The sequence below is a fragment of the Balaenoptera borealis genome, assembly GCF_965194805.1.
Source record: "Balaenoptera borealis genome assembly, chromosome: 2".
Lineage (NCBI taxonomy): Eukaryota > Metazoa > Chordata > Mammalia > Artiodactyla > Balaenopteridae > Balaenoptera > Balaenoptera borealis.
The window spans coordinates 47,420,676-47,445,732 of NC_138867.1; the positions used below are offsets into that span (position 1 = coordinate 47,420,676).

At 37.0% G+C, this 25,057-nt stretch overlaps 1 protein-coding gene and 1 pseudogene across 3 annotated transcripts in view; both read left to right on the forward strand.

The window, feature by feature from the left end:
• The window catches only part of RAB3C (RAB3C, member RAS oncogene family), a 314,700-nt gene that overhangs the window by 125,540 nt on the left and 164,103 nt on the right, over positions 1-25,057 (forward strand). For both annotated transcript variants that reach the window (XM_082382504.1, XM_082382503.1), the window contains exon 3: positions 23,482-23,600. In XM_082382504.1, coding sequence (XP_082238630.1) covers positions 23,482-23,600 — 119 coding nt within the window. The remainder of the gene's footprint in view (positions 1-23,481; positions 23,601-25,057) is intronic.
• LOC309624278 (pre-mRNA-processing factor 40 homolog A pseudogene) overlaps positions 1-25,057 on the forward strand; it is a 120,144-nt pseudogene that overhangs the window by 42,733 nt on the left and 52,354 nt on the right. The gene's annotated exons all lie outside the window — the stretch shown is intronic.

Here is a 25,057-nt window from a genome sequence, read left to right on the forward strand (position 1 = left end):
AGGAATTGATTATAAATTAGGCTCTCTGAACATAATGTGCATCTTTGGTTATTAATGATGATAACTTAATACTATTCAGAAAATCAGTAGAAATGGTCTCCTGATGGATCCAATAGTGATTTCAGTGAAGTCAAACATGTATTTGATTTGGTTTTACCTCTTTTGTAATTTCTACGTTAATAATTTGTTAGTATTCCTGTGGAGTTGGATATATATCCTCTATGGTAGGGAATAGAGACAGCTGACATTTACTGACCTTCTTCTGTGTGCCAGGCATTATGCTAAGTATTCTATGTACTTTATTCTCATTTAATCCCCACAGAAGCTCTATGACGTTGATGTTATTTTTATTCTCATTTTTACAAATGAGAAAACTGAAGCCCAGAAAAATTGAAGTATTGATAATGTTTAAAAAAACATTATCTTATATAATGTTTCCAAGGTAATGTGACTACTATGAGGTTAGAACAGAATTCAAGTTAGAAGGTCTGACTCCAGAACCTGAATTCCCAACCATTATTATATACTACCTCTCATGGTAACCAATGTTACCGACTACTGCAGTTCCTAGTTTATGACACAGTAATGGCATGAATAAGATTTGTAATAACTAATAAACCCAGTTAACACATTTAAGAATTGTTACAATTGATCATGAGATAAGAGACTATTATTAATGGTAATTTGCAGAAGTAGATTTCCATGTTAAACAAGTTGCTCTTAAGCCATTTTTGTATCTAGCTTATTAATAATAACTTATATTTAATTCATAAAGAATTCACAAATTATGATGTTAATAACATTTCCAGTAAAAAAAGTAACCTGAAAACCTCTCAAAAGCTACCTGGATGTTCTCTTGGAAGTTCTATAAGCTGGTTAGGGAGGAATTAAAGAGAGAAAATGCTCTGTGCTGTGGTATGCTTAACTTGTAAGTTTTGTTGAATGTCATGTTGTGTGGTATTTTAAGACCAGAGCCTCTGATTATAAGACATGGTAACTTTATATCTTGTAAGATTAAGGTAAAGATTGGCAATCACTCTGATAGGCAATAAAGTTTATTATAAATATTATTATTTTAAAGAATATTAGAGAAAAGGGGGAAGTCACAGTGTATGGAGTAGTTATGAAACTAATGAAAAACTTTTCATGACACCATGGAAGTATGAGCTTGGAAAAATCCAATGTATGGTCGAGATTGAGATAGAATGAAACCAGAGGAATCATTGAAGAGAAAGTGTTTTTACGTGCACTTCCCACTTTTGAAAATTATTTGTCTGGCTGTAGCATAATTTACTTCATAAAAGTAGCCACAATTCTTCGACATCTGTAGATGACCACTTATTTTGCTATTTCTAGGGACACTTTGGAAGAAATATTGCGAGTCTACTCAGTGAGTGATGATAAACCTACACAGCTCACTTTGTTGATATGATGAACAAATTGCTGTGGAAACATAGAAAGATAAAAGAGCAAAGTGGTGAATTCCCCACTGCTGGGACTGTAAGGGTGGACGGTGTCAGAGACTTACCAAGGAGCAAGCATTCGTACTGAGCTTTGAAGCTCAGTAAGCTAAAATTCTAGAGGGATGCTGTTATTAGTTCCAAAGTCACATCCAGGATGTCTCAACCTACTAGACTGTTTTGTTCTTCCTCCTCCATATTCCAAAATGAACCTACCTATTTTCAGGAGTAGGAAGAACTTGCAAAGGATAAGGTCTCAGGCATCTGCATTTCCTTCCTTTACTACCTTGATCACCATCAGTGAAGTTAATATAAGGGGAGCATTATGGAAGGCCAGCACGGTGTGACTGATCCAGCACTCAGAAAATCAGCTGTGTCCCAGGCAGGAAAATACCTCAGATATCTAAAGCATATCTGAGATGCTTGGCCATTCTGTTTTGAAGAGATTATCAAGTTTTAAGATTTTCTAAGTTCTCTTGAGATACAGATCTAGTAACTCTTGACCTTTTACCATCAATTAATTTCTTCCATACAAATGACATGTATGTTGAGAATCTGTTACATACTAAACACTGGATTTTTAGATTTGAAAGACCCAGTCCTTGCTCTGAGCAACTCATGGTGGTGTTTAATGTAAGCATGAGACTAAATGAAGTCTTTTCATAAATGGCATGTATATGCCTGCTACATAAGCCAAATTATAGTCAATTTTTCTATTTTCTATAGTAGATTTACTATATTTTTGATTCATAAATCTTTCAATAGATGGCTATTTTTTATTATCTTATATATAATATATATATATATATTTTACAATACAATTTAAAAATTATGAAAATGGCACCAGAGCTGAAGGAGTAAAGATGAGTTGAATTTATATTTTCTTTTCTAATGTTATTTTTTTATATTCATTTTGATTCTTTTCCTGAACTCTCTTTATACTAGAATTATAGGTCATCAGACTTGCATTGATCCACTCTATAGTGGCAGTGGAAAGAAATAAGTGGACAACACTTGGATTTTATGGCCTGAATGGACAGAGAAGCAGAAATATATGCAGTGAATCTGGCAGTAAGACACCTCTTGTGGTTCCTAGACTGACCCATCTATGCAATGAAGTAGCTCCTCTATAGAATATTCATATCCTCTTCATTTTGTTCAGTCCTTCTTGTGAAGGATTCTGGTCAATGTGGCAGGAATGAAGGAGAGATGGGAAAGAGAGAAGTTGGAAGGGGTAGCTAAGAAACAGATTACATAGGTTCTTATTGATCATATAAAGAGTTTGGATTGTATTTCAAGTTCAATGGGAAGGCACTGGAGGACTTTACATTTTAGAAGATTGTCTGCTGTGGGTGAACGTGTAGTGGGATAAGTTCTACATTTTTTCATAAATAGACTAAGATTTCTTCCTCCAAACAGAGAAGAGCTTTAAACAACCAGAGTATTAGGGACACAGAGATGGGGCATCTACTTGGTGAGTATTGATAAAGTCTGCAGGAAATGGAAAGCCAAGGGAAGAAACAAAGAAGAGAAGAAGAGATATTTGTCTGTGTTTGTCTCCAGAAGCTCCACATTGACGTAGATGTCAGAGGGAAACTAGCCAAAACACTTTCACAGTCTTTAAATGCACTGGTTAAAAGGTCTAGCTGGAAGGGGAAAATATGGATGATTACCAGACATAAAGAACTGTCTGAGAGACTTTGGCATTCAGGAGGAGCTGACTTGGTACAAAATGTCTTTCCAGGGAACAGAAGGCTTCTGATACGTGGGGATCATGACTTGGGCTTCCTTCATTGCACATTGCGCCTAGAACACAGATGCTCAGTGAACACTAAGTGGGTGTTTGATCCTTAAAAAAAAAAAAAAATATATATATATATATATATATATATGCATATATATTTTGCATTATATAGTTTTGGACAAGATTTTATCTGTTTTCTGTTCACCTAATGTCACTGAAAAAAGTACAGCAGATAAATCCCATTAATACCATGATTTAATTAGCGTGTGGAACTGGTCTTCTTGTTCTTTAATCATAAATGAATCATTCCACTCTTCTTTTCACAAAATGTGATTGTGTTCTGAAGATTGATAGATCCAGGCACATTTTGGACTGGAGGAATCACAGTCTAGACTTCAGCTAAAGCAATAAAGTGATGCTTTTTCTTCAAGGTCAGAACACTCAAAGATGAGTAGGCCTGCTGCACAATTACCAGTTATTTAGACTCATGTATTACAGCTGGCATGAAAATAGTTCCAAATGGTTGCATACTTAGAAGCTCAAAGTATGTGTAATATAGAAATGAGAGAATAAGATTGTATGTATATGTAATTTAAATACATCCCAAAATATAGACACTTGCCTTTTTATTGCAGTGTTTTATAAACTCAAAGTTTAGCTAGTAAAATCATCAATGTGTGTTTAAATGTTTTAGATAATGCATTTGTCAAAAAATAAATAAAAAAGAATTGATGTACCGTTTACCAGAAATACAAATATATATTTGCTCATAAGACAATAATATGCAGGGATAAAGACTAGGCTGACCTCATATTTGTAAATGAATAGTAATGCACACATACCATCTCCTCTCCTCTTCCTCCTCTTTCTTCTCCTTCTTCTGTCTTCCTTCTTCCTTCCTCCTTTTCTTCTTTCTTTTTTCTTTCTAAAGGCAAGATTATAAAAATATAATAGGCTTTGTAGAAAAAAATTTAAATACAGAAGAATAAACAGTAAATAGGTAACTACTAATATTTATATATTTTCAATTAATCTTTTTTGATATCTAGATCGATATACTTTATTAAGCAAAACTAGGATTCTACTATAGAATTTTGTAACCTGCTAAGAATAGACTTGGCTTTGACCTGGATAGTAAGTGTGGCTAGAACCTGAACTTTTTGACAGAAAAATCCAGGGCAACCTATATGTTGGGTTAGCTAATACTCAGGGTATGTGGTAATTAAAGGTGACTTCCATGAGGAGGAGAAATGTAAAGAACTTTTAATAAAAGAAGAAAGGGATGATTCAGAAATTGCATGTGGCAGCCAAATCCGAACTCTCCTTATGAATAACATCAAATTTATTCTTTTATAATCCTATTTCTGAGGGCAGAAGAAGGTTTTATTTGGAATGATTGTGTCTTAGTATCCTGTTGAAGCAGTTTTTCCAGGCATTAAGCCAGGATTTGAAGAAATTGCTTTATTTCTTTCAAGCTACTAGTTTAATCTCAAAGTGAGGTCCACAGAGCACCTCCATCAGAATTTCCTGGAGGGCCATTCATAGTGCAGATTTCCATGCCCACTCCTGTCCTCCTGAATCAGTCTTTAATGATGGGGCCCAGGAATTTACAATTAACAAATTTGATGTATAACAAAGTTTGAGAATCACTGCACTGAAATTCATAAAACTCTTAAAAATCAATGTACTAAGCAGCTTTTTAGGGGCCCTACAGTGTGTGTTAATGTACATTCTCCCAAGAAATAAATTCCTTTAAGAAGACTTAACCTTAGTAGTCTTTAGAATTGAAAGAGATCTTAAAAATTATGTAATTCAATCACATCCCTATACAAATAAGGAACCTCAAAAGATGAAGCGACCTTTCCGAAGTCTCAGAGCCAGTTTGTGAAAGAACTGAGCCTGTTACCCAAAAAGAACCTCTGACTCCCAAGTCCAAAGCCCTTTCCTTCTGCAGACTGGAGTGTGCTTTACTGTAGCTGCTGGGTGACTTATGTCGAGCCTCTGTTTCCTCATAGTAAATGCCATTTTAATCCTTGCTTATGTACTTTCTAATGACAAATCCTAAAACCAATTTCTTTATAAAAACACATTTTGGTGTTTAAAGAGAAACACGCCTGGCTTTAATGTAATTATGAAAACTGCAGAGCCATGAAGTCTCCTTTGTTAACTGCATACAGCATATAATCTGTGGTCCATAATCCTTAAATTTGCCTGCTGGTGTGCTCAGATAAGAGGAATCAGTGAGAGCTCCAAATTAAAGGATTCTGATAGAATAAACTGCATAGATATCTCTATTTCCAGAGCAGGAAAAAATTCTCCTTGTTTAGTGAGGTGAAAAGTAATCTAAATAGTGGAAAATAATCTCAAACACAATTCTTGAAAACACTGAGAATCTTATAAGTAAAGATACACAAAAACAATGCTGTATAGGTACTGTATATATCACTTATACGTGGAATCTAAAAAAGCCGAATTCATAAAAACAGGGAATAAAATGGTAGTTAACAGGGACTTGGGGGTGGGGGAATAGGAGAGATGTTGTTTAAGGATGTAAACTTGCAAATAGTGGATAAATAAGTCCTGGAGATCTAATGTACAGTATAGTGATTATAGACAACAGTGTTTGTTATAAACATTAAACTTGCTAAGAGACTAGATAAAAAACAAAAACAAAACAAGACAAAAATGCTGTACAAATGATCTGTGCGGAATGTTTCTGGTGCTGAAATTCTATTCCATTCCAGAACTGCAGTCAAAAAAAAAAAAAAGAGAGAGATATGTGATGGACAGTTAAAATGACATTTATTTTGCCTGAATTATTTTGGTTGCCATATTTTCAGAAGTCTGAAGGGGAGCTAGCTCTTCCTCTTTTTTTTTATTGCTGTAACCTTCAGTCACTCTCTAGCTGGACATTTAGCTCCAGTTTGAATTAGGAGCTGTGGCCCCTTGCTCAACACTGGAAAGACTGATTTGTTGGACAGTGCTGTGCTCACCATTAATGAACACCATGAGAAACATGTGTTACCAAATCAGAGAGGATTTCAAGCTCGTAGCTAACTGTATGCATTTCCTTTTGCTTTGTTTCATGGATGGTAGATTCAAAGCGAGTGACAGTGCAGTGTTATATTCAGAACCAATTTCATCGAAGCAAAGGAGAACATAACTTATTACTTTTGACCATCACTATGATCTTTTGATTTTTTCCTCAATCTTCAGTAATGATTTTTTAACCATCTGGTTATTTATGACATCATGTTATATGTTAGAAAGATATTTCTTGAGGAAATCTCTGCTCTCAAAATACTTTTAGATAAACAACTGACTAATGAAATAACTGTATATCACATAGAGTATTTTTTGAGTTCTTATTTTTTAAGTAGGCAAAGCAACCTTGACCTTCAGGAAGAAAATAGCTTCTCACAAGTGAATTTTATTTCAGCAGTTAGAGATAAGTGACTAGTCCAAATGTGAACTAGATTCTTCTGTCTCATGGCCAGGAGTTTTGCAATATCACTGTTAAATGGAATTACTGGTAATCTACAAACAATTGGCTTTCTTTTATAAACTCTTAAAAATGTTTGATGATGAGCTTGACATTGTGGCATTTGGATTTCTTATTTATAAGGAAAGCAGGTAAGAGGGACTTGAATTCAGAATGCAAGATAAAACAAATGTGTGTTTCAGTGACTATTATAAGGATAAAGAGAATTCTTTTGGAGGGAGTGTAAGTCTCTTGGAACTGGGTTTATGGAGTAGAACTAGATGACACACAAACTTACTGTTGAAAGGACTCCTTGAATAAAACGACTTGTTCCCAAGCACTTCTGTCCACCTCTCTCCACTTGCTCTGATTCCCTCTCTCCATCCTCCCTCTCTTCCTGTCTCTTTGGAAAGAGGCCCTCTGGTCTCTAACCTAATTTAACTTGTTTCTGGAAATGGAGCAAATTAAGTTTTACATATTAATGTGCTTATGCCTGAAGTATCCATCTTCCTATGATCAAGAGATTAGGCTGCATTTGATTTTATGTTGACCAATCCACCTCCTCTTATTTTTAGATTGCTCATAGTAGCCTTGTAGTTCATTTAATCATAGGAGACACTGGATATTACATTGTTGGTGCCTCCAATATAAAATTATGATTTTATGACTTGTAATGTTTCTCTGATGGTTTTGGGGATAGTTGGGACAATTTTTTAAAATACACTTTAATCTGGTGTCAATAACCATTGAGTGATCTAGTAATAAGTGTAAAGGAAATAGCAAGAATAGAAACTTTTTCTTTTTTTTTTTTGCTTAAGGAGTAGCTTACTGTGGCCACGTTGAATAGTAAGCTTTACTATCTCACTAATTAAGAGGAGAGGTCAGTCAGTTTCAGCTACAAGTTGTTGGACAACAGTCTTGGAAGGAGAGAGTTTGAGCACCTTCTGGATAAACATATTTTTCACCTTTTGCTTTGGGCACCCATCCCAAGTTTATATATTTATTTACAGGTAAATGGCTACTTCGCTTATTGAATCACCAAAACTTGTATGATAGGAAAAGCAGAAAAACCAGTAATCAGAAAGAGTTATTAGGAAAAAAAAGTAGGTTTGTAATATAATGAGGACTTACCTATTTATAGATTGTTTGGTTTTAGAACATCTCTGCTTTGGAGTTTCCACCTAGGGCTAAAATAAAATATGTCCAAAATCTGAGCTCCTTGTCTTTTCACAGATGCTTAGTAACTTCTCTACTTTTCTGTAGTTACCAAAAACATGGCGAACCTTCCAATACCCAGTTTCACAACTTTAACACCATCTGTCATTTTCCTTTTGTAATCTTGTGGTTGTGTAGTCTAACGCTTTACAGAATGCATAACTCTCTTTTACGACATCCTTAACATTGCTCACCCAGCCTGTGTTCAAACATGTCCAGTGACGAAGTACTCGCCAGTTCATGAGGCAACCCCTTTTTTTCTTAGTAAGTTTCTCTATTTTGATCAAAATCTATATATGTCCAATTATTTTTACCATTGAGGCAAAGAGTCTTCATACTTTTTCAAAAACCAGCTTGGATAAAGGCCCAAGGAAACTTTTAGTCATTATTTGTTTGTTTTCTTTCTGTGGCAATTTCAAATTTTTATTTGCTTGTCTCTATGTGTTTTTTAAATTGCCTTGGACACATTGAAGTAGGTCTTCTGGCAGAAAGAAGTTTTAAAGCTCGGAGATGTTTGCCTGTCCACTTGAAACAAATTGGAAGACCACAGCAGTAATCTCATTTCCATTTGAGAAAAAAAAGATCACATTTTAGCAAAGAATGACAAAGTATAAGACATCTTTACTCCTTGGTCACTCACATTTGATTTAAATAAGAATGGTTAACAGTGGTTTGTAGTCACATTTTTGAAAAAAATGACATCCAAAATTAGATCTATCACACCAATAATATATATATGTATATAATATTATACACACACAATATATGGCATATGCATTATTTGTATATTCTGTAGTGACTTTAAAAACCCAAAATATAAGCAAGAAACATATCAATAGATAAAACATTGCATATAAGAAAGAAAATTTAAAAAATGAAAGAGCATTTGGGAGTTACAATAACTACCAGGTATTGCTCACTTGCTAGTCTGAGCTCTTATAGTAAACAAATTGCCTGTGTTAGCTCATTTAATCTTCATAACAACCTTGAGAGGTAATCTATCGTGATCCCATTTTACAGTTGAGGAAACTGAGGTGTAGAGAGATGAGTTGATTTTTCTAAGGTCACACAACTAGTAAGTGATGGAGCCACAGTATGAGCCCAAATCACCTAACCCCAGAGTCCCTGCACCTCACAGGTATTCAGCATTAGTCAAACCACCAGCAGCAGAATGACCAAAGGTACCTGGAGAGAGTACACATCCCCAGAATCCACCACCCAAATCGACCAAAGGAGAACTTCTGAGAGTGTGGCACTATTTTAAATGACCAAATGTAATTTTTATATAAGCCAGTGAGAAGGAATAGGTCTCCTAAAATTTCCCTGAAGATAAGAGGTAACTCTCCATCTTATCTGTCCCTCCAAGCCAACTCTGAGCATCAGAATTTATTGCTCTTGGTTCCAAAAGGGGAGAAACTCTGACCCACTTGGTCAAGTTCTTCAGAAGTAGCTTAGAATTTTCTTTGGATATAAAGAATCATTCATTTGCCCTTTTATGAAGGATGATGGATCTGTGCAAATCCAGCCTTACACCCCTGCCCATCTGCCTGCCTCTCACATTTGTGAAATAACTCACCAGGTTGAGCGTGTAATCGGGCAGAATGAAGAACACACAGGGATCAGACCCTGACCTTATTAGCACAGCGTGATCCTCAGGCCTGGCATCCTCCAGCTGAGTGCTACCCAGCTGGAGAAGTTTCTGTCTTTCCTGTAGGAGAAGGATCAGTAGATGCCAGTACATCTGCTCTCTGACTCTGCTTATCAAGCTATTCAAGCAGTAGAGTTCTGTTGACATGGTAAGAAAAATATGTTTGTCAGGCACACAAGCTATAAAATAACTTTTTGCATTGAAAGTAGAAATTTGAATTATAGTTGGAATATGAATGCCCTTACAGGCTTCTCATGCCAGCAGCCATGTTGTCAGTGAAATTTAAATGTGGGAAGAATGATTTTATGGGCTGTCAGATTGTTTGGCAAATGATTTAGGTCTATTTGGTCTATTTGTAATGCAGCGATTTGGGTAACTTTTTACTATGAAAAATAAAAACTAAATGTTGCTCTACGCATGGGTTTTATTTCACATCAATAATGATTTTCTTCATCCTAGTTAATCTTGCTTCTTAAATGTAAAATGCTAATGTGTGAGTGTTTTATATACTATACAGCGTAAATCTGCCTATCTGCGTCCTCTTTCATACAATTCAATACAGGCTCTTTTTTATTTGATCTGGAGATAATGTGGTTGATTTATTTGTAATGACTCCTGGAAATTTACTTCTTCTGACTTAATAGAAGATTTAACCCCTAAATGGAATTCAGGTTGAATAAATTCTATAGATGTTATTCTAGATTTAGATTGTATCACGTTTTAATACAAATTTGGCTTCTCCTTTAGATTTTGTTTTCTTTTGGTTCTGTGGTCAGGTTTCAGCCCTTTCAAAAGCAGCATCCATAGTAACGATGTTAAAGGGGCCCTGAGTGCCCACGGGGCTCTCCTCTCCCGGCTCTGGCCCCTCTGCCTCCCCAGAGGGGCCTTCATAACTCACAACCCAGCCCTTAGACATCCTGTCTGCCTTTCCAGCTTCCACAAACCTTACAGCCAATGTCCAGGCCCCATTTCCCCCAATAAGTCTAGTCCCGTCTTAAATGAAGATTTATAAAAAGAAAAGAGCCACTTCCCATGCTGTATCAGAAAGACTTCAACATACTAAAGTTCTAAGGAAGTCACTTTCAGACTTCTGAGACTTAATAAAGCTCCTTGAGTTGTTCCCCTTGGGCACATCTCTCTTTAACCCTATAATCGTCTTTGTAGCCCGCCTCTGACCTCCGCCTTCAATTTCAGCCCCTCTAATTATGAAGCTGAGCCCCAGCCTCAACTCTGCATGGGTGTCTGTTCAGAACTGAACAGAAAAGAAAGAGAGAACTGCTTAAATAGCCATTGAAACTATCTTTCAATGGCTTCAACATGACCAAAAAAGTAGGCAGAAGCCAGGGTTTGTCTTCTACTTAGCTGTGTGATCTCCGAAGCTTATTTGCGATTACCATTGATCTTAGGAGACCCTGGATGGCTTTGTGCCTTATAAAATTTGATCCTATATAATCTCATACAGAAATGTGAGGTCACAAAGGCCACACGTGAAAGTGCCCTATGCTGGGCGAGGCCTGAGTCTGAGTGTCCCTGTTTCCTGAATGCCAGGCAATGGGCTTAATATTTTCTACCAACTTAACAACTTGTAAAATAGTACTCAACAACTCGAAATTGCCTTTGATGTTTAGATATTTCATTTGGATGTAATGTCATCTCATTATATTTTTTGAATTATTTATGATGAAGGTTATGTATAAAGAAACAAATAAATATATTAGACCCACTTCAAAAAGAGAAATATATGCCATTATTGATAGTAGTGCTATTTCTGGTCAAGTCAAGAAGCCTTTCCAAAGTAAACTTCTCCCTGGCCTTCCCTTGCGCCTTCCAGAGCCAGACAGTTACTTTATCCTCTTGCTGCCCAGACCTGCTGCACAGCCAGCTGTCTGCTCCGAGCTTTCTCTCTCTGGATTTGGAGCACATAATGAGATGCTACAGTGACTTCTGTTTCTCTAGCATCTGGTTTCTACGTTTTCATTTCCCTTTGTCTCTCTATGTATTTTTGAGACTTCATTCATTGGACATAGTACTTGTCGTTCAATGATTCTTATCAACTACAGTGAGCAGTAGTCTGAGATGTGGAAATCATTCCTCTAACCTTGAAACACCGTTGTTATTCATTAGGTCTTTTGTTTCAATGCAGGTCAAAACAATCATAAAAATAAGACTGTGCAGAGGATCTTAAAGGAATTAGTAAGCATAATCAAGCAATTGTCATGATAAAGATTTAATTGTGTATTTCATCTTTGAATTCTGTTCCCTTTTTATGTAAGGGGGCGTGGAGAGAGAAAATGAGGGTATGTAGATTCTGGGTGATTCTGAAGGACAACTACCTTTATTTTCTCTCCTCTCTGGGAGATGGGAGATATAAGGAACAATGTTCTACTGAGGAATCCAGTTGCATTTAACAAACACTTTCTATTGGGATTTGACATGTTTCAATTCTGTACTATCTTTAACACATTCACTAGTAATGATATTACCTATAGCTTACAGAGAACTTATAGCTTACAGAGAACTTTTGGCATTTGCAACTTGCAATTCAACTCCGTATCGGTTACTAATTTCATTTTGGAAATCAGGATACTGATTCTCAGAGAGGTTAGGTGATATTTCTAAAATCACTCAGCATGTGAGTCTCAGAGCCAGAGTAGGAACCCAGGTGTTCTAACACCAAATCCTTGTTCTTTCCTCCACACATTGCTGCTGCTAGGCTAGGAAAAAAAAAAAAAAAAAAGACCCCATTTATTGAGCACCTAGTGCGGGCTAGAAGCCTTTCAATATGTTCATTTATTTAATCCTTACAACAACCTTGTAGATAGGTAGATAATATTATCCCTATTTTAGCTAGAAAGTGAAAATTCAGAGGGGTTTAATTACTTAATCCACCTGGTACTGGGTCATAGATTACATTTTCTTTCTTCCATTTCGGTTTATGGATCCTGCTCTAGAAGAAACAGAATCTGTTCTCAGTTTCCCCCACAAGATACTACAGTTTAAAAGGGAGTAGGGAATCATACTGTCCATTTGCAGTGCCTGGTGAATTATCAGGTACCAAACAAAAGCCTTCTGCAATACTTCACAATAGACATTGTTTTCATCCCTGCAGCGGGATTGAGATAGGTAAATATGAAGGATAAACATCAATGCCAGTCTCTCCACTCCCTGTCACTTCCATGGTCTTGCCATGATCCCAGTTGTGGTTGTGTCTGCTAACTACCTCACCTCTGCCCTTCAAAACCTACCCATCCCTGAGGACTGACCTTACCTTTTCCTGGAGCCTTTTCCAGCTCATTTCAGTCAACTCCTCTAGCACAGACTGCACACATCATACAATAAACACTGCAAATACAGCCAGGGTCTCAGGTCACTCTACGTGCTTTATTTTGGCAGTTTGTGGAAAATACAAACTCTTTGTTTTAGAGATTGTATCATATGGATGCTTATTTTGTATTTTTTTCTCGGTACCCAGTGTAATGTTAGGAATATAGATTTCCAGTGTTTGATTAGTTTTTAACAAGAAGTTAACCCAGACAGAATATTGATTTGTTAAGACAACCTGACTTTTTCCTTGCATAAATTTTGATCCCAAATGTAACTTTCACCTAGGCATTCAATTGCCTAGGCTAGGTTAAGAACTAGTTTTATTCTTTGGTTAAGACGGTCCAGAAGAATAAGAAGAATAGCTATTTGATAAGACATTTTTTTTTAAGACATACTTGGATTCTACTGAGGATGAAAACACAAGATCAGGAGGACAAGCATGTGGAGGCGTATACACACATGAAGAAGATGCGGAAGTCAGAAAACACAGGGGGGGTAGTTTGAGAAACATGGTCAAATTCTGACACAAGGGGATCGAAAAGAAGAATAAACACATATAATAAATATAAATGTAAAGATAAAATTGGAAAGGGATGATGGGGCCAAATGGAAAAAAGCCTAAGGAATTTGGACTTTATCCTCAGGCTGAAAGGAAGACATAGGATGGTTTTGAACAGAGGATAAACAGAAATACTTATGGTGGTAGGTGCGGGGTGATCTCAAATAGCAGTGCCTTAGGGAACAGGCAACAGCAGAAAGGAGAGAAAGGCAGATGACCGTATAAAAGAGGCAGCTGCTACCCAGCCTCAGCCCTCAATGGCCATACAGCAGTTTGTTACCATCTTTTAAAATTTTTCAAAAGAAATTGGAAATCTGGGCTTTTGTGTAAAAATCTCCACATTCTTCAATGTTGGCTTACAATTTTTTAACGACTGTGTTAATCACATGAAACACCAGTGAATCAGATGCCAGCCTGTGATCTTGATCTGCAGTGAGTGACACAATCACTTTTAAACATGGGTAACTAAAGAAAGCTGATCAGAGAAAAAAATAAGCTGAACAGCTAATATGATGATTTAACAGGGCAGAGACCTCACGAGAAACAGAAACACTCCTTTTCTAGAGGCAGACTCATGCCTCAGCGTATATTTTATACCCAGTTCTGCTTTCATTTTAAAGCTAACAAGTTTTACAATGTGTGACTCAGCTGACCTTTAGAACTTTTTCAAACCTTTTTTTCAAACTCTTCAGAACTGACAGAAACCATGTCAGAAACTATGAACTTGTTTATAGATCCAGGCCTGTTTTCAGATATGAATTAAATTGAAAAAGGTCCAGAAGTCTTTTGAGCCAATAAGTTCATTATTTAAGTGTTCATTGATCTACCACAAGGCATAACCTGGGACTTTCCTGAGCAGCCCAGGCTGTGTGGTCACCTTACTTTCCTGATATCTAATTGTAAGTCCAAAATAAAGGGGGGAAAATAAAGAATGGGAGAAAAGTAGTTTGAAGAGATAGTGACTGGAGTTTTTTCTAAAATTTTGAAAGACAAGAATCCTCAAAATAGGGAATCACAGTGAACCCCAAGCAACATAAATAAAAGAATTGTAAGTGTAGCCACATCATTGCAAAACTGAAGACCACCAAAGATGAAGGGAAACTCTTAACAGTAGCTTTAGAGAAAACAGTTTACCTAAAATAGAACAATAATTAGAGTGATAGCATATTTTAGAATGTATCAACTGAAGTCTATAAACAATAACATAATGCTGTAAAGAACAGATAAAGTATAACTAGAATTTACACCCAATAATATATATTTACTGAGCATTATTCATGAATAATGGCTAAATAAATATATCTTTAGACATGCAGGAGGAGAATATTTACTATCAAAAGACCTTCACCGGTGAGATTTCTGAAGAACGCACTTCAGAAGTATGGAACGGTAGTTTAATATGTATTGATAAGAAGAAATTGTGAGCAGGGAAGCTGGAAAACATAGGATAAATATAAATTAATAATGTCTGTGTAAAACATAATAATGTCTAATACAGGGGGTAAAAAGTCAAGATATTATTAGAATATGGAACATTGTACAGCATTATTATGTAGAATGGGAAGGGATGACTGACAGATTATTCTAAATATTTGGATTTGCGTAAATAAAGATAAAGATATAATTAAATTTTTTGAACATAAATTTTGAAATTTTAATAATCACTTTATATATAGCAGGTATAACTTCCAAACTAATAAAGGGAAGAATAAAATTAGAAAAAAGTGAAAAACATTCAGCCAAAGAGAAAGCAGGAAATGAATAGAAAGAATTACAGGAAAATCAAGCCAAATATAAAATAAGATAGGAAACATCTATGCAAAGATAGTGGTAATTAGGGTAAATATTAATGGACAGATTTCACCAGTAAAGAGATTCTGATGCACTAGCCCAAAAATCCTAGAAGAGGGGAAAATGTATTTAAAGACATTCTATGAATTGAGAGCTGAAACAGACTTAGAAAATTTATTTTCTTATTCAGAAATGAGGACAGCAAAGCCCAGAGGGGCAAGTGAGATAACCAAGTTCACACAGCTAAAATGTGCCGGATATTCAGCCGGAACCTGTTCACATTCCTTCTGACCCCTCTTGCCCCTGTTAGTATTCCTCATCGCCTCCCCAGCCTCTTGCAGGAGACAGCCCTCTCAGAGGTGGGTTAATGGCAAGATGTCTCAGGAGCAGCTACCTGCTGTGATGTTTATTGCTAACCTGTGGGAAGTCGGGCTGCTCTACCTCCTCCCCCTCCTCAACCCTGCCATCTCTCTCCAGGTCTCAAATACCCCTACATAAGCGCAGATCAGCAATTCCATTGCCTAAGCAGACATCCATCCAACCAACCAACTGGCACATGACTGTGCAAGTGAAAGCTCCATCCCTTTGTAAGAAGTTTGGTTGGAGTCTTAGTTGCCAATTTTAGGGCAACAATAAGAATCCCACTCAAGGGCTTCCCTGGTGGCGCAGTGGTTGAGAATCTGCCTGCCAATGCAGGGGACACGGGTTCGAGCCCTGGTCTGGGAGGATCCCACATGCCGCGGAGCAACTAGGCCCGTGAGCCACAATTACTGAGCCTGCGCGTCTGGAGCCTGTGCTCCGCAACAAGAGAGGCCACGATAGTGAGAGGCCCGCGCACCGTGATGAAGAGTGGCCCCCACTTGCCGCAACTAGAGAAAGCCCTCGCACAGAAACGAAGACCCAACACAGCCAAAAATAAATAAATAAATAAATAAATAAAAGATAGCATCATGTAATGACAATTCTATTAAAAAAAAAAAAAAAGAATCCCACTCAAAAGCCTATTATCCTTTAAAACACAGAACACTTGATCTGCTGGCAAGCATTTTGAATTGCATTCTGTGAAGAAAAACAATCACCAATTTTGACTAAAAGCTCCAAGCTGCCTGCATTTAAATATTTATGCCCTAGGTTTTGACAAAGTTGAGCATAATCAAAATCCCACTGAGAAGAAGAATGTCAAAAAGATTAATTAGAAAGAAAGCAGGGCTTCCCTGGTGGCACAGTGGTTAAGAATCCACCTGCTAATGCAGGGGATACTGGTTCGAGCCCTGGTCCAAGAAGATCCCACATGCCGCGGAGCAACAAAGCCTGTGCGCCACAACTACTGAGCCTGCACTCTAGAGCCTGCAAGCCACAACTACTGAGCCTGTGTGCCACAACTACTGAGCCTGTGTGCCACACTACTGAAGCCCGTGCACCTAGAGCCCTGCTCCGCAACAAGAGAAGCCACCACAATGAGAAGCCCTTGCACCACAACGAAGAGTAGCCCCCGCTCGCCACAACTAGGGAAAGCCCGCACGCAGTGACAAAGACCCAACGCGGCGAAAAATGAATAAATAAAAAAAATTTAAAAAGAAAGAAAGAAAAAATGGCGCCTTTCTCTGCCTTTGTGTCAATTGTTCTTAGATAACAAGCTCTTAAATGAGTGAAGATGCCTTTACATGCTTTTGATTGTAAATTTTATTAAGGTCTTGAAGAGAGTTCATCTGAGCATTGAAATGGCGTTTACTGGAAAGTGTCTCCAACTTTCATGAGCAGAAACACACAATTGGTAGATGTGTTAGGTTCTCACTGACAATAGAGTCTAAGGCCCCCTATAAAAGAGCTATATACAACTGTTCCTCTCTTCCAGGAAAGATGAATTGCCATGGTAACACTGCCAAGAAATAATAGGTCAAGTTTTATCCTTGTGCCTCAGGGTTATTTTATTAGGGTTTTACTTGGAAGTGGATGCCATTGTAAAATGAAGGTTTGGGTATTTCAAAGCTAAACATCATGCCAAGAAAATCTGATCAATAAAATCGGCTGGTGTGAAGAGGATGGATAAAGGGCAATAGGTAAGAAGAACATCTACATTGATCAAAGAACTATTTAGAGGCCAGTTTATTAGAACTCTTTTCTAAAATGTGAGCTTCATTTACAGATGCTTGTATAACTAAGTGTCTGTAAATGAATTCAAAGTGACTGTACAAGATCAGTAGGGAAAAGTGTTTGTAAATTTCATTTTAATGGAAGATTAACTGCTGTAAGGAAAAAAAGTTCTTATTCCAAAAATAAGCATGCAACAAGAAAGCACAAAATATTTGAGCTTCCTGTTTTGCTTACTATTTTTATCAGACTATGTTCAATGCTGCTTTATGCCTGCCTATTTATGGAAATGAAAAAATAAATACAACTGGGAGGAAAGTAACATCACCTAAAAGAAGTAATGTATAATAATCAGCATTTTGTTGTTTCTGTTGTTTTGGAGAGTAGTGTCTCAGTATATGTTATGACTTTAGGTTTCTCTGTAACAGCATTTCAATCATTTGGGGATGAAATTCCAACATGAAACAGTATATAATGTGTATCGCTTCAAGCAATGGTGCTCTGTCCTTCTAAGAACAATATATGTATGTATTTATGTATATTAAGATCTACTTTTTTAAAGCAATAAGATATATCAACTCACCTTTTTTGAATAGAATTCATTTTTCATAAATGGAATATAGTTATGCATTTTAGCATAACATCTTCGTGAGACTATGTTAGGCTTCTCAATAAGACTACTGTTAATCTTCTATATTTTCTCTCCTATAAAGTAGTAAACGGGTATGTGGATAGCTGTGAAATTTATATTGCTTTTGCCCTGATCATGAAGATTGCAAACTGGGGTCGATGACTGCATTAGTTTCCTACGGCTGCTGTAATGAAGTACCACAAACTGGGTGGCTTAAAACAACAGAAATTTATTGTCTCACAGTTCTGGAGGCTAGAAGTCCTAAATTAAGGTATCGCAGGGCCATGCTCTCTCTCAGGCTCTAGGGGGAGAATTCATTTCATGCCTCTCTCCTAGCTTCTAGGGGTTGCCAGCAATCCTTGACGTTTCTTGGTTTGTTGATACATCACTCCAGTCTCTGCTACTGCCTTCATGTGGCCTTCTCTGTGTCTCTGTTTTCTCTTCCCGAAAGGGCATTGGTCATAGGATTAGAACCCACTGTAATCCAGTATGAACTCATCCTAACTTGATTACATCTGCCAAGACCCTATTTCCAAATAAGGTTACATTCACAGGTTCTAGGGTTAGGACTTCACATATTTTGCGGGGGCGGGGAACACAGTACAACCCATAACTGTGACTATGAATTGGAGAACCTCACCACTGAGCAGATGGTCTCAGTTACAATTTTAAATTGCTATGCTGTCTGGTTCTTCAGAAATGATATTTCATGTCTAATATTTTGTAGACATGTAAGGAATATGATATCCTGATTAATGAAATGCTTTTAAAGTGTAGAATTTTTAAATATACAAAAATACATCTAGAATACATAAAATAAATTTAATAAATATCTATCACAGTCCCTAACTGGTAATAGGTGTTCACTTATTGTTTATTGAATGAATGAATCAATCAACCAATCAACATTAATATTAAATTATAGTGAGCATAATTTAATCTTCCTTTGATGATTCAAAATAATTCCTACAGGTAGAAGGTAGCAAGGTACAAGTTAAAAGATTGCTACTTGCTTGAATGCTAAATGACTGAGTGTTTATTCCATTTCACACATTTGTGTCTATTTAGAAGTTCACTAGATAAAATGTGTTTTATGTCTTATGTTGCAGTGTTCTCATCCTACATTGCTGTTGATTTCCTCTTTGGATTATTACATATTATTTCCTTTAGCTTAATTAAATTACCTTTGTTGATCAGTTAACACCAATGTGTTCTGGTTTGGTTTCTCCACCTATAAAATTACCTACTTTATCATGTATCAGGATTCTCTGTCCTTCAATCTATTTTTCTCTGTCTAGACATTCAATAAATGTATTTTGATGGTAGTGATATTATTTGAGTTATGTTTCTTTACTAATGGTTACTTCCATTTTCCCTTTAATCCAATACAGAGAGAAGTAACCACCAAAACAAAAGCAAATTACAATATAACCCAGATTTTACAAATGAAAGCTATTTCCTCAATCCTAAAACTGCACATTATCTCTGTGTGACCTCAGAAGTGTTTGAGAATGCACTACATGCAGTTAAAAAAATAAAATGTTTCACCAGAGAAAGAAAACATAAGGCAAAAACAGACAAAAATGCCAAAATTCAAACTGAAAATGTTCCTAGCTACTACTTATCAAACTGCTAATGTTTTCCATTTTAGAGCTCTTTTTTGACAGATATTCAAGTATTTGCTAATCAAACCTATCATTTAAGCCAAAAATTCCTCCTAAAAACATGATTGAGAAGTCAAAATATTTAAGCCAGCTAAGATGATTTTATTTTTTCTTAAAAGAGAGAAAAATGAAAGCTAACTCTCTTGGAAGAAAGCTTTCATTTTTAAATCATATTTTTATCCCTTTTTTTGTGAAAGATTTCCTGTTGTGTTTTTCAATCACCAGAAGCCTACATTTATAGAAAACCAGCAGGTATCTCCAGTTATTAGAATCAACTGGGCAGAGCAACAAGGCAAAGCCAGAGTTTAGAGCCATTTTCCTGAGCAGATTGAGAAGTACCATTTTAGTCAGTTACCTTTTGAGATTCTCACATTTAATTATGTTAGTGGCACTTGACATGATAAGTGTTCTTTTCTTTCCAATATAACCTTCTATCATTATTAGTAAATGTCAAATGTAATGAGGTATTTTTTCTGACTCCTTTTTCTTCCTAATATAATGGGAGAGAAAATGCTAATGAGTTTGTAATCTTAAAATTGTTTTCAGTACTCAAAACCAATGCAGAGCCAACTAGTGTCTGTTTATTAGCTTAGTTTTACTCTTTTTATTTTCTTTGCATTTGGAAAGGAAATTTCCTCTTTGTATTTCTTACTACACTTCCCTTACTTGGTGCAATTTCTCATTCTCCCTGAGAGCTCTGAGGTGACAGCTACCGCCAATTAGATTGTGTTTCTGGGTTCAAGTCAGAATCCTGTGGAAGGTCCTGCCCCTTGCTGTGACTTAAGTGCTGTCTGAAAGCTTCTTTTTTTTTCTTTTTCTTAAAAGCTGTTTTTGTCCCCCTCTCTCTGTTTTAAAATTTTGATACATAATGGCTATTCAACCCCGTGGTTTCCGGTAACATCTCAATCATAATGTAAGAGGACCTTGATTTCTGCTCCCTTGAAGATTAAATACACTTCCAGTGTGAAATTGATATGTTTTATAACACTAGATCTAGTTTCTTTACTGTCAAAATAAAATTAACATCTTATGAAAGAGGAAGCCATCCCTGGAAGAGGTCAAGAAGAGAGAGAAAATGTCATAGTTTTTCAACACAACATTATTTAGTGTCTGTATTGAAGACATGATTGACAGGAAGGGTCTGGGTCACCTTTTAGCAGTGCCTCGGGCATATTGGCTGTTTTCTCCTATTGAGAAATTGGGGGACAGCGGTCTTTTGTATAGAGAAAGTAGCAGGAAGGGGGTCCCTAACCTGTAAGAAGGCTACTCGGTCAATGCCAAAAAGATATTTTACCAAGAGATAAAGAAAGCTATTTAAAATTACTTCACAGTACCGAAAAAAATGGTAATTTTATAGATAATGTATTCTGAAAAATATGAACCCAAGACAAAAGTGCCTAAGTTTTAAAATAGAATAACTCGTTATAAGGGGTTCTGTTCCCCAGAGAGCTAAAATATATTACACAATCTCTAATTATACCTTGCTTTTTAAACACAGTCTTTGGGCATTTGGTTCTCTAACTTTCTCCTTCATTTCACAGTTGGATATACTTTTAATGGAATTATATCCAACGAATATCCAAAAATATCCAAATAAGCTCAAGATTGGCTTCTTTCTGTCTAATAAATTTGTATGATTGTCCCAACTACATGCAGTTTTTGATTTCCAAGTTTATCTCTAATATCTATACCTTCATATTTATAAAATACTAAGCAAAGTACAGTAAAATATTCAAATATCATTTGATTATATATCATTTCAATTTTCTTCATAACATTTTTTTTATATTCAACGAATGGTCACATTTTCACGTGGTGAAATCTAGACTTTTCTTTTTATTTTCTGCCAATTAGTGGCATGTTCTGAAAGACCTTCCTCATTTGTTTTGCTTCATTTTTGCTATTTTGGGTACCGTAATCTGTTTTTATCTTACCTTTGGAAACTTATTTCAATAATATTACCTAATAAACACCTCTAATCAGGCCAGCCTCATCCAGGCTCCAAGTGTGGAGAATCATTGTTGCTCATGAGCAGTCACACCCTTTGCTAATTTTCAAGTTTTATTTCACACGCCCACATCCTCCTGGAATCATTTGCTGATTTCCTCAGCCTTCTTTGGTTACCATTCTCTGAACTTTCAGGGGCCAAATAGAATAAACCACACAAATTAGGAGAAAATTGTGAGCGTTCTTGAGTTTCCTACTGTTAGTCCGAGGTGGAGTGCAAGCGTCCAAGCAGGAGGGTACCTACGGGTGAGGAACAGCGTGTCCAACATGAGCCTGTTCTAAGAGTGAGACCCAGGAGATGTTCACTTCATTTTGATGCTAAAGGAACTTCTTTTTTTTTTTTTATATCATACATGGACTTGAGGATATGGGGAGGGGGAAGGGTAAGCTGTGACAAAGTGAGAGAGTGGCATGGACATATATACACTACCAAACATAAAATAGATAGCTACTGGGAAGCAGCCGCATAGCACAGGGAGATCAGCTCGGTGCTTTGTGACCACCTAGAGGGGTGGGATAGGGAGGGTGGGAGGGAGGGAGATGCAAGAGAGAAGAGATATGGGAACATATGTATATGTATAACTGATTCGCTTTTTTGTAGAGCAGAAGCTGACACACCATTGTAAAGCAATTATACTCCAATAAAGATGTTAAAAAGAAAAAAAAAAGGAACTTCTTGAATCATCCAACACATTAGCTTTCCCTTCAAGACCTATTAATATTGCCTTAGGGGGAACTGGGATGCACTTTGTATACAAAGGAGGCATCTCTGGGAGAAGGGAAGAAAGAGGACCCAGACCGAAGTCAGAAGGTGACATTTCTGTCCAAACTGCTAAGCACCTAGAATACTAGGACAGAGAAATCAGAGCCCAATCCCCTGGGAAAGTGGTGAAGGGGGAAGCCAAGGAGCATCGGGTTATAAGTTATACCCCAGATCCTGAGAAGACAAAGGAGCAAGAGTTAGTTGAATTGAGGAAGAATTTCTTCAACTACACTGTGCAGTATCTGTGACCTATATAGGTCATTTCAGTGATGTAGCTGTCTCTGATTCTCAGATTTCACTGCTGCATGAGAGTCTTTTGCAGGCCCTGAGCCCCTGCATTTGTAAGCTGCCATCTACCATCCTGTGTTAGCCTTGCCTTCCCAAATTTCAGGAATAACAGCCAGTTCTTACCATTTATTGGCCACTTTTTGTGTGTCAGGCTCTGTGAAGCACTTTCCATGCATTATTTCATGTCACCCTAACAAGCATGCTAGACTTTAGGGGGTTTAAGTTAATAGAGGCTCAGCAGCTTGTGCATGTCACCCCCAGCTCTCTAATGGGAGAGTGGGAACTCCAGATCTGTCCGACTCAAACACCCACACAAAGTAGGTATTTTAATTGTCATTTTACCATTGAATAAATGGAAACTACACTGCATGCTTTTAAATGCAGGGACCTATTCATAAAAGGTCCTTTTTTTTTTTCCCCACAGAGGCTTGTACTTAGCAGATAGACAGTAAATACATAATGATGGAGCTAATGTACTCTTCTGGTTTTAAACTCTACAAAAGCCACAGATTTTGATATGTATGATCTTTCTTCTTATTTTCTTTTCTGTAGTTAAATGCTCCTTAATGGGAATGAACATATGTAGAAGGTACTTTGAGCTAGTTCTTTACCACCCCCCCAAAAAAAGATCTGCTCATAATACTGCAGAGCGGCCATATGAAAATCATTAGGAAAAACAAGACTGAAAAACATATATAGCTATACATTGTAAATACAATTTAGACTCTCTATTATGACTATTTTGGGAATAATTAATCACTTCCCAGAAGGTGTATTGCCTCATTTTTTGACAGATTATTATTTTTATTTTGTAGGACACAGCAGGCCAGGAAAGATACAGGACTATCACCACAGCCTATTATCGTGGAGCCATGGGCTTTATTTTAATGTATGACATCACAAATGAAGAATCCTTCAATGCAGTACAGGATTGGTAAGTGAGAGCAAATGTTCGCATTACTAATAACGACTTTTTTTCATTAACCTCTCTCTCCCTCCTCAAAGCAGTGATCACACCACAATGTAATATATGTATTTTTATATACTGTGATCCCACTTGTGTTTCAGAAAGCAAACAAGGGCTAGCTATGCTCAGACTCATTTAAGGATTGATAAGAAATCATTTTGATGATTTTGCTCTATTTTGTTCACTCCAATGCTTTGCATCCTGTGATCTTTAGTTCCATGGGGGCAAGTACATTGCTTTTGATTTTTTATTTATTTTTTAAATTTATTTATTTATTTTTGGCTGCATTGGGTCTTCGTTTCTGTGCGAGGGCTTTCTCCAGTTGCGGCGAGCGGGGGCCACTCTTCATAGCGGTGCGCGGGCCTCTCACTATCGCGGCCTCTCTTGTTGCGGAGCACAGGCTCCAGACGCGCAGGCTCAGTAGTTGTGGCGCACGGGCCTAGTTGCTCCGCGGTATGTGGGATCTTCCCAGACCAGGGCTCGAACCCGTGTCCCCTGCATTGGCAGGCAGATTCTCAACCACTGTGCCACTAGGGAAGCCCTGCTTTTGATTTTTTGAAGTACAAATAATGAATGGTCTGGAAGTATACTGGTCTAAAATAGGAATCTGGAAACCATGAACCATAGGCCAAATCGGGACTATGAGCCCCAACTGGCTCACCACTTGTTTTATAAATAAAGTTTTATTAGAACACAGCCAGGTTCATTTACTTATTGTCTATGACTACTTTCATGGTACAACAGCAGAGTTAAGTAGCTGCAACAGAGACCATATAGCCCACAAGCCTAAAACCTCTTCTGTCTGGCTGTTTACAGTAAAAGTTTGCTGACCCCTTATCTGGATTTGTTAGACAGTTTTCAGTTTTTCTTCAAATTGAAAAGTTCCAAAGGACTGGGATGAAGAAAAAGAAAAAACTGAAACCTTTCTTGACTCCCAGCTACATCAAACCATGTGCAAACACCTCTGTCTGTGTGGTTTGCTATGGGGGGTTGACTGCTGTGGCTGCAGCTCCTTCAGCCTATTCCTCCAGCACCTCAGGAGGAGACACTGAAAAGCTGATGGTCATGGTCATGGTCATGAATTAAAGCAGCAGGGCAGAACAGGGCTACTTTTCTGTGGAAAAAGCCAGAGTCTAGTTGGACTTTGTGTGGTATTAGGAGGAAAGCGAGCTCACTGGTAGGACCAGAACTAAACAGACACCACATTTTAACTCCAAATACAGTCATGGCTTGTCTTATTGAAGGAAAAATTATCAATACACAGGTAAAATAAACATTTTTTTTTCCTGTTTTACATGATAGTATTATCCAAAATGATTTTTTTATATGTGTATCAGCTCAGTGAAGGTCAGATGCTATTAAAAATTTCAATTTGCCTTAGATTGTTTCTTTAAAATTTTTATTGCTTGTCTGAAAATGCACCT